Raw genomic sequence first — 16,342 nt, 5'->3', positions numbered from 1 at the left:
CTGTTGTTTTTAATTTAAAAAAGTCTGAATTGTCATTTCATGGATAATACAAGGATTTACTGAAAAGGAGACCAAAAAGGGTGACTACCTTCCCCCTTTATAAAGAATAAAGGAATGTTCTCTTGTGGTGAATACAAGCATTGGGATGAACTATGCTAGAACTATGTCCTACAGGTGTCAGGCAGGTGGCTGGTCCAAGGTCCATTCCAGTAACTACCGGGGGGGATAGGAGAGTCAACTGAAGGTATGTGCGCCTTACACACCAGCCATTATCTGCCGGTGTACCCCTCCTCAGTCATTGCTAAGCAATAGCAATCACAAAATGATGGTTTTGTCTAAAAGTGACACCACCTGAATAATTCCTGTGTGTTTTATTTTCACACAAGATTGGCCATTGCTGCACTAGATTCACTCTTTTTTTCATTGTATAGCTTGAAGCACTTAGTAGCCACTTAAAATGTAACAATCCCATAATCTTTATATTGCGCCATCATATCCCCTAGTAGTGCTTTGCAAATTATTGGGGGGGGGGGGGGGAGACCATGTACAAATAGACTAATAAATAGAGTAAAAACAGTCATGGAACAATAGGAGTGATGATGACTTTGGTCACAAGAGCTTACCGTCTATGAGGATGAGGGGTGACACAAGAGCTTACAGTCTATGAGGATGAGGTGGTGACACAAGAGCTTACAGTCTATGAGGATGAGGGGGTGACACAAGAGCTTACAGTCTATGAGGATGAGGGGGTGACACAAGAGCTTACAGTCTATGAGGATGAGGGGGTGACACAAGAGCTTACAGTCTATGAGGATGAGGGGGTGACACAAGAGCTTACAGTCTGGGGATGAGGGGGTGACACAAGGTAAAGAGCTTGTATAATTGTCCAGCCATTCTTTATAAAGATGACCTGCGATGGGGACATATACCCTTACAATTCTCTTCATCGTTTTGGTTTGTGTAACATGGCAATCATTTTAGAAAAAAAACTTTTGTATTAACTCTATATTTTCATTACCAGGTTGTATAACTGTTGGTTTTGATGTACAGTAGCTGTAACAGCTGTTGTATGGGGTTCTATTTCACCATTCTTAACCTCTTTTAACACAATCTAACATCCCTGTGTATAGCACAATTTGTGCACCAATTACATGTTGAAAAATATTACATATTGAAAAATATTATGCAAATGAGCCTATTAACTCATATGAAACCTGGAGCCCCTCAGGCTCAATTGCATAGTTTTAAAAGCCTTAAAAAAATTTTTTTAAAAACCTGGGGCATAAGAAGCTAAGAGAACAGCTGATCCTGCCAGAGGGGCACACCTCTGATCTGGTGATCGATGTCCTTTAAGGTTCTGTTTGGAATTCATCCACAGTCAAATATAGAGATGTAAATCATTTGAGTGATTCAATGCTGTCTGCAGGGTTGGATTCAGACTGCCATGGGCCATTGTGTATTACTGATTACTTTTATAAAACGCTTGCCTCTAGACCCCGTCTGGTCACAGAACCGGTCCATACTTCCTCTACTGTGTGGACCACATGTCCTTTTCTCTGTGCCAACCTAGAGCCTAAGGTCTCATGCACATGACCGTTCTCGAGATCAGCCCTCATACAGGTCAAAGGCCCCTGGTCACAGGTATGGTGAGCACACACGGTGGCATTTATCTTAAGTCTGGAAACGTTTGAATTATTTTGGCCTGCCTGATTTATCGTAGTGGTTGAGGCATGCGAGTCTGTAGTTTCTTGAGAAATCTCAAATATTGCACACAAGTCTAAAATGTTAAAGCAACCCCTTGACTCCACCTTCTCTGGACCACGATTGTGTAAAAGTGTATGACTTTTTCTGACATCCACATCTGGAACTTTAAGCTAAATCAAGTGCCGCAGTCTAAAACTCTGTCGCACATTTTGGTATAATTTTGCTATTTGACTCAATGCAATATATGGAAAATGTCCTACATTTTGTGGCGTAGTACCTTGGTAAGGGTATATGCACACACACATATGCTAGCCCGACACGTGTGGCACCACTACAATTGCCGTGTATGGGGACATAAATGGGGCTATATATATATATATATATATATATATATATATATATATATGTCCCCCAGACAGGCGTGTGAATGAGGCCTAATTTGATTTCTGTGCCAACATATCCCACCATAATTATAATAAAATATATATAATCTAGCTATAATGCTATGGCTGACTACAGACAACTCCGCTGTATGCACACACCACGCACTGCACTAACATTCAGCTTTTTTTTTTTTATCAGATGTAATATTATTCCTTCTCTCCGTGTAACCTCCACACCTGGTTTCAGTTTACAATAACCGATGCAGAGAAAAACTGATGAAATATGAACTGAGATGTGAACAGGCGCCTACACCCAGCTGCACACCCGGCTCTGCGGCGCCTCTACGACACGCAAGCCCGGCTCTGCGGCGCCCCTAGGACTCGCACACCCGGCTCTGCGGAGCACCTAGGACTCGTACACCCGGCTCTGCGGCGCCTCTAGGACACGCACGCCCGGCTCTGCTGTGAAGGACTCTCTGCTCACGTCCTGACTCATCAGGCATAGCCTGGAGGCTCGCATCTCCCCGGCACGTGATAGACCACATGGTGATGACATCATCAAAGGTCCTTTAGCTCTCTGTGGGCTCTAGCATCTACCGGCCGGTTCGGTTCGGCTGCGGATGGCAGAATCCGGCCCGGGGGGTGGAAGAAAAAAGGAACCGGAACCAGCACTGGGTGGAGCGGGTGAGACCTTGTATATCTTTTGACATTATAGATGTGCAGTAAGCTGCCAGCCAGACATTATTCATCTATAACAGATGTGCAGATGTGAGCTGTCATCACTAATGAGGCATCCGACCCCGACGACAACCCGCTATGATATATGGTAATGAGCTGTCAGACAATGCTGGGCCATGTCTCACCCTACATATACATGTATCAGAGTTCTTCTAATGCATTAATGAACCAGTCATGGATACTGGAGACTGTGATGTTATAAGTGGTTGGGGGATCCCTACTAGGAACCCCCCTCTATTAGATAAAGGCTCTGCAAAGTGTAGGGCGCCTCTGGAGGACCAGGCCAGTCAGTGCATGACATGGATCTGTATTATAGAAAGCAGTATCTGCAGGGGAAATAAGGACTCCTCTCAGTGACAGCGGCACACGCCTGTGATGGGTCACAGAATCCCGTGTGCCCACCCGGATCCCATTGTAATCATTATAACTGTTCGCTGCTGTTGTTTCAGGTGGAAACTGGGTCATCACATATCACTCTGATGTTTAAAGCGCCATCCTCTGTTCTGTATTGGGTCCCTGAAATCGGGTCAGCACATTCATAGACGGAACACGGTCGTGTTTCACTGGGCGAGTTGTTCACAAATGCAGAGTATTGGGACGGGCCCTGGCCTATAACGCAAGCAATCGGTAACCAGAATTCGGTGCCTTGCATTGTTTTTTTTTTTGTTTTTTTTTAAATCTTTTTATTAATATTTTATGCATACAAAATTAATAAAAACAAGAATTATCGAAGACATTCACTGTCAGAGATATATATACAGTTTATATCACATACATATTGTGAAATATCGATGTTATTGTAGTCTGCAATAGTCTAAACACTATATATTTCCAGTTATAAACTGTTAATTCTAACCTTAGTATTTAAACATTAACATTCAATATAGAATTATCAATACAGATATCCAATTCTGAATGCAATAAATGTCTTATCATATATTGAAATACAATGCCCATGCCTCCCCTATTCCCACCCTCCCTCAGTCAAGAAAAAAAAAAAAAAAAGGAGAAGAAGAAATTCCGCTCTATTTCACACATAACCATTTTTTTCTGCCAGATTTCACCTTTCCCTAGGTCTGCAAATTTAATCTCCTCAAACTTTTTTTATTTTATTTAGCCTATTTTCCCACTCTACTATATTAGGCTTTTTCGGGGACTTCCAGACATAAACAATTGTACATCGTGCTACTTGTAATGCCATCCCCACCCATCTAATTAATTGTATAGGGCCAACAATATCACTCGTGTTACCAAGCACCAAAACATCAGGAGTCATAGGGACCCTCAAGTTCGTTGCTCGACAGACCTCCGTGTGTACTTCCTCCCAAAATTCTAAAACTTCTACACAATTCTACATCATGTGGAGAAAGTCCGCTTTTGGATCCTGACATTTTAGGCACTTTTCTGAGTGTGTCTTCCTAAAGATATTTACCGCCTCAGGGGGATAATAGGGTCTACATATAATTTTAAGTTGAATTACCCAGATTGATTTGGAGCTAACTATGTTCATGTTTTGAAATATACTTAACCATTGTTTTGTTGATAATATACCGACTTCCCTTTCCCACTTACTTCTACTTATGTGAAACTCTACATTTTTTAAGTTCGTGATTATATATTTATATATTTTAGATAATAGTTTCTTCCCGCCATTAAGCTTTGCAAAATAATCTATTACGTGATAATACCTAACTTCTAGTGTCTTCTTCTTATCTCCTAGACCAGTGATGGTGAACCTTTTAGGGACAGAGTGCCCAAACTGCAACCCCAAAGCCCCCTCATTTATTGCGAGGTGCCAACCAAAAATAAAGCAGTAACTTATTGCTCCCTGTTCTTCAACAACGTTCAATTGTACTGGCCTCCTGAGGGCACCAACATAGTAGAAAAATAAGATGGAAAATTTGCATCATTGCAGCTTTATTCCAGTGTCCCTCTGTACAAAGAGAATCATGGGGCCAGCAGGAGGTCCTCCAAAGATAATTTGGTCCTGTCTACACATTCTCCCTCTTCCTACAGTCCCATGTACGCTTCACTTTAAAATATCACTGAAAGCAGCATCTTTTAAGTTGTTTGGAACTGCAGGGAGATTCTTTGACTCCTGTCTGGTGTGCTGGGGCAATGGCCCTAGTGCCCACAGAAAGAGCTCGGAGTGCCTCCTCTGGCACCCGTGCCATAGTTTCGCCACCACTGTCCTAGACTTTATTCTGTGAATCAACGGAATATAATTATAAAAATTTTGGTCATTTATATTAAACATATCTTTCAAAGTCTCAAAAGACATTAACCTACCTTCTACCTTGCATTGTTTTAATGCACCGGATTCTGGTTACTGATCACATGCATTTCCATAGAAACATACATGCGATCAGGTAGAGACCCACCCATGTGCGCTAAAACAACGTAAACGCCGTACTAGCGGTGCGTGTGACTGCACCAAGTATAACATAAGACCTGGAACCTGGCAATGGTGGGGGAACCCACTGTCCGTCACCCACTCATGATCCCCTAGGCCAGTGATGGTGAAGCTTTTAGTGACCAAGTGCCCAAACTACAACAAAAACCCACTTATCACACAGTGCCAACACAGCAGTTTAAACAGTGACTTATTGCTCCCTGCTTTGTCACAGCTTTCAATCGTATCATCATCCAGAGGACACCAATACAGTAGACAGGGGGAGGAGAAATTGGGATTATTATTGTAGCTTTCCTCCAGGGTCCACTAAGTAGGAAGAATTGCAGGGCCCAGACCAGGAGCACCAATGATTATCCACCTCTGTTCACACCTTCTCCTCTAGCCTCAAGTAAGCTCAGGATGTATTGTTTCAAAATAGCACTGATCACAGCACGTAATGGGTGGCCTGGGACTGCGGGGTGGGGGGAGAGGGCTTGGGTGCACACACTGTCTTTGCTGGCGGCAATCCAGGGGTTAACAGCTGCAAACTATGCTAGCACTGACCTCGGGTGTTAGAGATGGGTGTTTGCTGCAATATTCAGCAAACTTAATGTGTGTATAAAGAGGACTCACCCAATTCAAGCAATGTGGTGTACTTGTAGAAATGTCCCGGTGGTAAAATATATGTAGGGGAGACCACTCGCCCTGTGAAATTAAGGCTGAACGAGCATCGCTCAGCGATTTAAGTCTTTTGAGGCTAAAATGAATAAAGACAAGGAAAGAGACACATGAGACCACTAAAAAAAACACTATGGTGAGACAACAGTGGCTAAACATTCTCATGAATTGAAACATAAAGTGTATGATTTATGAAGTTGAGATAAACAGCACTGACTGCATTAGGCGCTGCCTGCTACAACAAGAAATATTTTGGATACATTCCACTCTAGATGGGTTAAATGAGTGTTGCAACTTTTCTGTGTTTTTGTCATTGAAGTTTGATAATGATTGTTTTTTGTTTGTATTTTTGTAATTCTGTTCTATTTTTAGTATCAGTACATGTTTGCATTGTCATATAAAACAATATCTATGAGCGTTGTGGTTGTTTGCGATGGTTCCTAGCAGATAGAGTACATTATACCTTCTTGATGTGTTGGTTATTCTTTTATGGATAGTTCCCCTTTAAGACCTGGAGTTAGGCGTGAATTTAAAGGGATAAATATATTGATATTGACCTAATAAACCACTACTAGTATGTTGTCATGCAGCTGAACACCTTTCAGATAATGTTTCTTTCATGGTCCTGTTTGGTGGCATCATCCAGAAAATCAGCTTAGAAGTGAGATGTGAATTAGTTGTATCAAGGAGGAGGAGAATTTAGCACTGAAGTCAAGCTCTCCCTGCATAAAACACCCCCTTTACTATTTGTGCCAGCGACAGAATAGACACTGGCGCCTCCATAATGCCTGATGGTAACTTTAGGCTTAACCTTTACATTCAGACGGATGTTCACATGACAGCAAATAAATCAATCCAAGCCACCAATTGCTGCAATTGTTACCATAAAGGTAATATAGATAATTTATTACCTTGGAAAATTTTAGAACTATTACATATTAAAGTTGTATCTACCCAAAGCATCTCATCATCATAAAGCGATGTGACTGTCCTAACATGTAAAATCTGGATAGAGCAAGCTGAGCTTACACATTGTCTGTTACCTGCAGGGGGTATCCCAGAATGGGGAAGAGACGCTGCGTGTCAACAACAGAGAATAAGCCATCTTCAGGCTGCTGCGGAGTGAAAAAGCCCAAATTGTGCCCCTCTCCCGCTGGCAGTGTTCAGCCTCCAGTCCCACATAACTGCCAACCCCACGAAGACAAAACGGTGGGGCCAGGTGCTCTCACCCCACTCTCCCGCCCTAATGGGATCACAAGCGGAAGGGAGCAGTTGGTGGTGACAGCTGAAATGGGCTGCTACTGTTTTGATGTTCTTTACTGTCACCTGCATGGCTTCCCACAGCCACGTCTGCCACGTTTCACCAATGACCCCTAGTAAGTGTTCAGCTTATAGACCTATCACACACTGCAGCATACAATGCTTATAAAGGTTTACCCTTCAACTACAATTCACACTGGGACAAACAACATTCTGGCTGCCAGTCTGTAATAAAAATCCACATCTCTTAAAGGAAAAAATAAAAATGAAAGAAGCACTGGCCAATTTTGCACAACATTGCTTCTTTCATGTAGGGCACTTGGTGACTCCCTTCCGGCGGTCAGGCCTCAGCAATCCACTCTTAAAAGGGATCCAGTCACCTACACCCCCCCCCCTTAAACTAGCAGCCTCCTTAAGTAGAGGATGAATCGTACTTTTAGAATTGTCTCTTTTTATGTGAGATTTCACCTGTTTACCTTTAAAAAATCTCATCCAAAGTCTGTGCGTCGGGCTCGGAGGCTGGAGAGGGAACATTAATTCAGATACCAATATCCTGGGCTCTACAAAAGCTAAAACCACGTTTTTTTGGTATTTTATTAAAGAAGACAATAAAAAATTTTTACAAACCAGGTTTGTGGTTCTGGGATATACAGAACTGGAGATATGGCAGGTAAAACATAGTTGGGAATGCTGGCTTCAGATAAAGATCCAGTTCCAACCTTACGTTGGGTGCGGTTTGAAAGTCCAAGGGGTAGGATCTATCAGGGCTTGTAGGCAGTTTTCTGGTTACAAGTCCTGAAATAGGCTTACGGCCAGGAATTGGGCCTGCTTACCCCTTTACGCCACCCAAGTGGGCATGAAGGGTGACGTGGACCTGGCATAGAACTGCTCACGGCACAACCCCTGCCAGATTTATCAGGAGGCCAGAACCTTTGGATAGATCCAGTAGGAGGAACATAATACACTGGTGCACCATGTACTGGTGTATGATAAATCCTCCTCAAATATTCTCTGCTTTGCCATACTTCTAGCTGCTATAAAACCCAAGATATAAGAATCTAAAGTAACGCTCCCTCTCCAGCCTCTGAGCCTGACTCATCCCTGACTAAAGATGACCATTTTCTACTCATTTTCCCTTGACTTTGGAGATTTTACATAAAGGAGTGATAGGACATTTCATACCCTACATGAGGGGGCTACTAGTTTACTGGGATAAAAGTAGATGAAAAGTTCCCTTTAAGTTTATATAGTGGGAAATCCCCTTCAAAAGATGATTTGTCCCCATGTCCTCCATTAAATCATAGACGTTCGTAGAAGAAGATATTATAATAATAATAAGGCTTCCATGAACATTTATTTTTTTAGAGGGAAGTATAAATATGTTGGCCGGTGTTAGCTTTGTATGTGTGTGTGTGTCCATTCGCCTGGTGTCAGGTTTTTCTTTTATACAGTTCTCCCCGGTGTATTATATTTTATCCTGTGCTTTATCATACTGTATCTTTTTTCCTCACCTGTAGCCCTCTATTTGTCACATGGAAGGCTGGGCGTGACAAGCGTCTTCGTGGCTGTATTGGCACTTTTTCCGCCATGAACTTACACTCAGGACTCAGGGAATACACCTTAACAAGGTACTTTATGCAACATTAACTTTTACTGAGCACAATAACTGCATATATAGATAATCCTATTGAAAAGCTTCTGTCAATTACAAAACTGTCTGACTTGACATGAACAGTGGATTCTGGTGACCAGGGGTGTAACGTGTCTATTTTCTTGATTGCTGGGAGAGCGAGTGGCATGGCATTTGTGATGTGTTTTTACATGCGTTTTGGCTGGATTAAAAGTATTATTTTTTTTTATTGTTGGAAGTGTAAGCAGCCGTGTTAGCATTTTCACAGCTGCTTACACTTCCAGCAATGAAGAAAAATGAAAAATTTCAATCCAGCTAAATGCATGATGACATGTGTAAAAATGCATCACAGACTCCACATGTGACCGCACCCTACAGGGTCATCACCCTGATCAGCAAATCTCCTGACATGTTTTAAGAAATAGATGAACAATACCTCAGAAGAAAAGTGGGCACTCCACCGTCTTTGCAAAATCGACATCCAGCTTTATTTGTCACATATACAGTAGAGCAATAAAAGTAGTGCATAGCAGTCCTTAGGACCTTGACGGTCAGAAACGTGTCAGATTGCTTGCTATGCACTACTTTTAATGCTGTCTATTGTCGTGGGACGCAGAGAGGACTGTCCCTTTACGTGCCCCCTGTTGTGAGCTGATATCATCTGGTGTGTGAATTGGGTTTTATGTTTTAAGAGATGTCAAACATAGTATAGTCCTGCCAAGTCTCCACAGCTCAGAAAAGATTGTGCTTCAACCTAATACCCTAACAGAAAAAAAGACTGTAAAATAAGGTACAAACACAATGGCCCACATTTTATCAGTGCAAACTGATTAAACAGTGTGCAGGGTGCGGCAAAATGTGGCGCTCGTCATACAGAATTGTGGTGCATGTATGACTAACCACCTAACAGCCCTTTAGGCTGCGGTCACACACGTTGCGTTTTGTTTGCGTTTAACGCATGCGTTTTCAAACAGCTGAAGAGGAGATTTGCCTAATTACATTGTTGTCGACATTGTGTTTACAAAACATGTGTTAACACGTTGTTAACACACGCATTATCGCAATGTTAACATATGTATTTGTCAACGCTTTATTAACGTGCATGTTAACATTGCGTTAACACTTGTGCTTTGTAAAGGCAATGTTGTAAACAATGTAATTGGGCAAATCTCCTCTGCAGCTGTTTGAAAATACATGCTTTAAATGCAAACAAAACGCCATGTGTGCCTCAGGTGCACATTTTTTCTGTCTTGTCGAACACAGTTCAGATGCAACACAAACCTGGCGCAAACACTTTAAAATTACATGCACACGCAGTTTGCACGTTCTTTCCTAGGTTTGCGTTATTCATCTGACCTTTACTATGTGTTGTATTTTAACTGCTTCTTGTAGCTAAATAGCAACATTTTTGGGCCACAATCGCCATTCACCAACTATCTAAAGGACGGTTAGATATTGTCAGTAGACCCCTAGGCTCGCCAGAATGGGGACTCAGAGCCTTTCTTAAAATCGGTGCAAATGGAAACCTATCCTTGGGCATGGAGGGACAGTGGGCTTCAACTTGCTCACGCCAGGCTATAGCAGCATCCTACACTGAAGCCTCTTATATATGGGTGCACCGATGGGGGGAGTATCACAACTGGTGCACAATAACCCCCCAATTTACTCCTTTCAAACAATTATGTAGGTTAGCTGCTGTTATATCTCTCATGGGTAACCAACAATGATTTACAGTACCAGCATTATGGATGGGTTTTATACAAAGTCCATCCACTTGATGCAAAAAACAAAATGTAAAATGATGGAGGATATCTGCACAAGTTTTAGATAAAAAAATTAGACCACAATCATGAGGTTTTTTATGGGCGTTGTCTGCGCATGAAAAACGGATTGAAAATGCTTTAAAAGCACAAAAAAGTGTGTGAAAAATGACGCCCCTGGGCATCGGCAGGAATATAATATAATGACAAATGAAAATCTGCCGGGCTAAATAGTTTCTGCTGCAGATTATTTCTGTAATATGTATATGAGCAGGGGCACAACTTGAGGGGGTGCAGAGGTTGCGGTCGCACACGGGCCCAAGAGGCTTAGGGGGCCCTTATGGTGTCACTTTCCCGTATGAGAAGACTATTACTATATACCATACATTATAGTCGGGGGCCTGGCACAGACTTTGCACTGGGGCCCATCGGCTTCTAGTTACACCACTGTGTATGAGATTGCTATAAATCTCATACACAACAAAGCCACTGTATTAGACTGTGGATTTTCCGTAATATGTGCAGTTTTCTCTAAGATTCCACTCCAATTGTATCTTTTTCATTGGACAGTTTAGCATTCTTCTACTTCCAGGGGTATTTCCTATGACTATTGTGTGGACAGTGGACATACTGGATTGATATACACTGCGAAATGAAACCTGCCGCGTTGAATATGCAGTCTATTTCAGCATGTTATAGAGCAGGACATGCTTATAGATCACTGTAGCAGTATAGCTTGTAATGTATTCATCTAAATCTCAATTTTGGTTTTCAGGAGTGAAGTGGCCCTATTATCTCTGTATGCACAATGTAGGCTGTAAATCTTTCAGTATCACCACCCCATGGACTCCTAAGCATAAAAAGGGATTTCAATCAATAAATGACAAGTTATACTGAATCTATAATGTGACACAACTATATTCAACATGACAGGTTCACGATAAAAAGTCAATGGTGACGTGTGTTATACACATTTTGCCTTCCATAACTGTAGTCTTTGTATTATTTACAATAAAAACCTATATTCCTGTCAACCTGCAGTGCCCTTAAGGACAGCCGCTTCCCTCCTCTAACCCGTGAGGAGCTGCCCAAGCTGTCCTGCTCCGTGTCTCTGCTCACCAACTTTGAGGATGTAGGCGATTTCCTGGACTGGGAGGTAAAACGTTCCACGTGACTTAAATTAATACTGCAAGGGCTGTTCAGTTTTTCGCATAGTCGCGTCATCACTGCTAAAAATGAGCATCCTCTCACTACTCATTTTCTTCTGCAGTTTTACAGAGGCGCCAGAAACCAATCGGAAAACCAAATCAATTAGAACCCTAGGGTGTAACATGAAGGAAATGATCTTATTGGTTTATAAAATATCTGGAAGATGGTGTCCTCATAACACAGTCTAAAAGATATTGGGGGAGATTTATCATAAGTCACTTAGAGCAGGACTGTTCTAGTTGCCCATGGCCACCAATCAGAGCTCAGCTTTCATTTTCCCACAGCGTTTTATAAAATTAAAGCTGAGCCCTGATTGTTTTAAATGGGCAACTAGAACAGTTTTACCTCAGAAACCTGATGATAAATCTCCCCCATTGTGTGTGTGTTTTAACACGATAATGGAGATGCTGTAAGAATAAAATATTTACAGGCGCTAAGGAGCAGTGTTAGAGTCCTAGGTGGGGCACTTACACACATTTTACTTCCCAGACAACCCCTAATTCTGCGGTGTGAGAACGCAAAGCACAGGAGTAAATGGAATAGGGTGACTATATGTATGCTACTATGTCCACACCATTGTTGCCAGACCTATATCCAGTATGATCTACTCTTATGGGTTTATAATAAATGTGTAATCTGTGGATGTTTTGCTTTGTGTCCCAAACTGTTTAAAATAGAATCTGAAACGAAATGTCAAATTGGGCAAATATAAACTGATGTACAATGAACCCTTTGCCCCCCCTATGCCACTTTTACTCCAAGTGGGTGTGGATTGTGCCTTGTGGGGCTGCATTTACTATAGCCTGCACCAATTCCTGGCATGGGATCTAGCACAATTCTATACCAAGCTGTGCCGCACCTGATATAATGCAGGGATAACATCACATGATGTTCTGGCGCTCAATAGATGCCCCCTCCAGTGGACAAACGCCACATTCCGGCAAAATATAGGAAATGTGAGAAGCTGTGTGCTCGCTGCACCGTGAGCAGGTGCCATTGACCTCTATGGAAGACGTGATAAAGCTGCAAATTGTGAGACCATATCACAGCCCCCAATACGGTCGTGCATGAGGTCCAAGCCTATCTGCACCCGTAAGTGTCCTTTTCATAGGCCACAAACATCTCACTCATAGTCCATTGTTTGTGGCCCGTGTGTCATCTGCATACAAGGTGCTCACATGCCAATAACAGTAGAAAAGACTCCTGGAGCTGCAAACACCAGCAAGAATAGGACCTGCGCTATAATTTGTAGTCCAAACGCAGCCAAAATACCCGTTTCTGTACATGTAGTCTAACACTGTTATGTGGGTTATAGCACATAGACATAACCATGCTTTAATGATAAATACTTTTTAACTGTATTCTAAAAGTAGTAGGATTATTTGTTAATTACTATTAGAATATATAGTGACATTATGTATCACGTATAATATGTAGAGAGAGCCATATGACCGATTTGAGCAATGAACAGTTTATGTACCCGCAGTTCCTATAAACGTCAGGATATAACCTACACATTAATTATATCATATGGTCATGTGTGATATCTACATCTGTATAAGTACCAGCCCATGCAGATACATAACTATACAGTAAATGTAATGTTGTAACAGACTTGTCTTGAAGAATAGTATTAATTTATATATTTTTTGTTTTAGGTTGGAATCCATGGGATCCGGATTGAATTTGTGAATGAAAAGGGGGTAAAACGCACAGCCACCTACCTACCAGAAGTAGCCAAGGAACAAGGTACTTGTATAACCTAAAACTGTTATGGTGGCTTGTGAGTAGGTGCCGGGGAGGTGGAACTGGGTCGCCCTGTCGAAGCCATGGGTTTGGGGTTCCACAGATAAACTCCCTTCCTCTCTATCATGGTGAAAAGCTTGATAATTCTCTATTCCTTATTAAACTTTACCCCTGAAATTTCTTCTCTTTATATGTAAGCCCTTGACATCTGTGTTCAGAGTAGTGTATTTCACGGGTTTTATTTAAATGTGTCCTTATATGTGAACACCGCCTAACATGTAAGCCCTATGGAAATCTGATTAGCCTTACATCTTAAAACATGCCCTTGTCTAACAATCACATATCTAATTGTGATGAAACTCTAATGTACCGTATATACCCAAGGTACCTAATTTTACCACCAAAAACTGGGAGAACCTATTGACTCGAGTATAAGGCGAGGGTGGGAAATGCATTTGTCACAGCCTCCCAGTATACAGCCAGCCAACCCCCTGGGGTATACAGCCAGCCAACCCCCTGGGGTATACAGCCAGCCAGCCCCCTGGGGTATACAGCCAGCCAGCCCCCTGGGGTATACAGCCAGCCAGCCCCCTGGGGTATACAGCCAGCCAGCCCCCTGGGGTATACAGCCAGCCAGCCCCCTGGGGTATACAGCCAGCCAGCCTCTTTGTATTTAGGCAGCCTCGTGTAGTATACAGCTAGCCAGTCCTCAGTTTGCCCAGCACAAAAAAAATAAACTGAGTACTCACATTTCCGACGCCCAGGGCAGGTCCTCTACTTGCTTCAGCTCCAGGTCAGGGCCGGGTCCGTACACATGGCTGGCCGGCGCACACAATGTCAGTGGCGGCTGAAGTCATAGCTGCACAGACCTGCCGATGGAAGAAGAGAAGACCTGCCCGGTTTGCTGGAAAGGTGACCTTTGACTTTTTTTTTTTTTTTCTTGACTCGAGTATAAACATTTTTTGTACTGAAAAACATGGCTTATACTCGAGTATATACGGTAAGTACCTTGGAAGGCTCCTGATGTCTGTATTTCTCTGTATGCATCTCTTCTCAGATTGGGATCACATTCAGACAATAGATTCTCTGCTCAGGAAAGGTGGCTTCAAAGCTCCCATTACTAACGAATTTAGGAAAAGCATCAAACTCACAAGGTGAGCAGCGTCATATGTATTTCCTAGGAAGGGTTTCATCTAGAAAACCCTCTTTTATAGTGAGGCAAGTTCTGCATGCTGAAGGGTGACTTTCTTATACCCCATGACTCCTTACCCTATATCTGGGAATAGAAAGGATAGCTGTCACTTATACTTATAGGGCCCACAGCTGTCTTGCTGCAAACTGACTGCTGTGGTGAAGACTTATCACCTTGATAGAAAAAAAAGATCCTTATTTACTTTTATTTATACATTTAAAGCAAACCTGTCACTAGCAATGTCATTTAACCTGCTGACATGTTCCAATAGCTTATACTATACTAAGTTTATAAAACTTTATTTCACATTACCTGACTCCCTGCCAGGAGCGTGTGATGAGTCCCAGGGCAGCTGCAGCTTTTGTATACCTGTGTCAGTCTCCTCTCCTTCAGACTCATCCAGGAGGGGCATGGTGTGGAGTAGTGATGGGAATTACGGCTCCTCTTAGGGAGCTGGCTCATTAGGCTCCGCTCACTAAGAAGAGCCAGCTCCTGAACGGCTCCCTATTAAATATATAAAAGGGAGCCTCAGGCCAGTCAATCACCCCAAGCCACACCACTTTTAACCCGTGGTGAGACGGTAAGGGTCGGGGTTAAGTGAGCCATCTCTTGTCGTTCATGAATGGCACATCAGTGGTGCGGAGCAGAGGAAGAATGCAGTCACAGGCTGCTGCAGGATAATAATGTAGATGAATTCTCAGCCACTATTTGTCCCTCCAGTTTAGTGATAGCAGTAGGTTACTCTTTGCATATGTCCCTCTTTGTGTCATAGTGTAACACTGTGTTCTCTTATGCAGGTACCGCAGTGAGAAGGTGACAATCAGCTACACAGAATATATGGCCTCCCGCCAGAATGCACAGCAAAATGGCACTGTGCATGCACTGCCTCATTATACGCATTACTCCTGACACAGCGCTGCCAACACCGCAGCCCTGCCCCCCGCTCGCCGGCAATGCCTGTGACCTCCTGACATCTGACTCCTCCTCAGCCCCCTCCTCCTGGTCCAGTTACCTATACTACTGCACCATCTTATGAGTTTTACCATAGGAGGGCGCATTGCCCAGAGACTTGCAGACACAAGCAGCCTTACCTCACCCCACTCACTCCAGGGACCTAGAGTGGGAGGGAGAGATCAATGCGAAATTACAGTCTCCTTCAACCCCTACAGTGTTTGGGGTAACTCACCCCGGAAAAACGCACTTTTAGGTTTTTACATTCTATATTGATTTTTTTAATTATATATTTGCATATATTAATATATCTTTTTTTTTAACCTGAAGAATAAGGCCTACTTTGTGACATCTGCTCCCTTAGTTCCAGAATGGTCTTTGTGCATTATTGTGAGCCAAAACCAAGTGTGGCCAAACAGACAGGGAAGGTGCAAATCTTTCCAGCTTATTTTACTGCTGTGAAGTCTCCACAACTTGTTTTGGCTAAGAACTAATGCAAAAACCAGATGAAACACCTGGAGATGTGAACTGATCCCTACTTACAACAGACCAAAACTAGTCTTGAGCTGTAAGCATGACCCACTGAAAGCAATTTCCAGAAGCAGATATTATTTTGCCAGTATATGAAATTCCTCTACGTAGGGGCCTTAGCTTCCAGGTATTAAATGTTACACCATGAAAATGCACTGTAATCTGCAG

The 16,342-nt window shown here is 42.6% G+C and overlaps 1 protein-coding gene across 1 annotated transcript; it reads left to right on the top strand.

The window, feature by feature from the left end:
- Positions 1 to 2,616: 2,616 nt before the first annotated feature.
- Positions 2,617 to 16,342, top strand: AMMECR1L (AMMECR1 like). Its single transcript, XM_072143155.1, has 7 exons — positions 2,617 to 2,771; positions 6,945 to 7,271; positions 8,673 to 8,783; positions 11,587 to 11,701; positions 13,413 to 13,503; positions 14,558 to 14,654; positions 15,490 to 16,342. Exons 2-7 carry the CDS (start codon positions 6,958 to 6,960, stop codon positions 15,599 to 15,601), a joined length of 840 nt encoding a protein of 279 aa, XP_071999256.1. The 5' UTR covers positions 2,617 to 2,771; positions 6,945 to 6,957; the 3' UTR covers positions 15,602 to 16,342.

This window comes from Engystomops pustulosus, chromosome 3, assembly GCF_040894005.1.
Source record: "Engystomops pustulosus chromosome 3, aEngPut4.maternal, whole genome shotgun sequence".
Taxonomy (NCBI): Eukaryota; Metazoa; Chordata; class Amphibia; order Anura; family Leptodactylidae; genus Engystomops; species Engystomops pustulosus.
The sequence above is the reverse complement of the archived record's forward strand: the minus strand, read 5'-3'. Positions and strand labels throughout refer to the sequence as shown.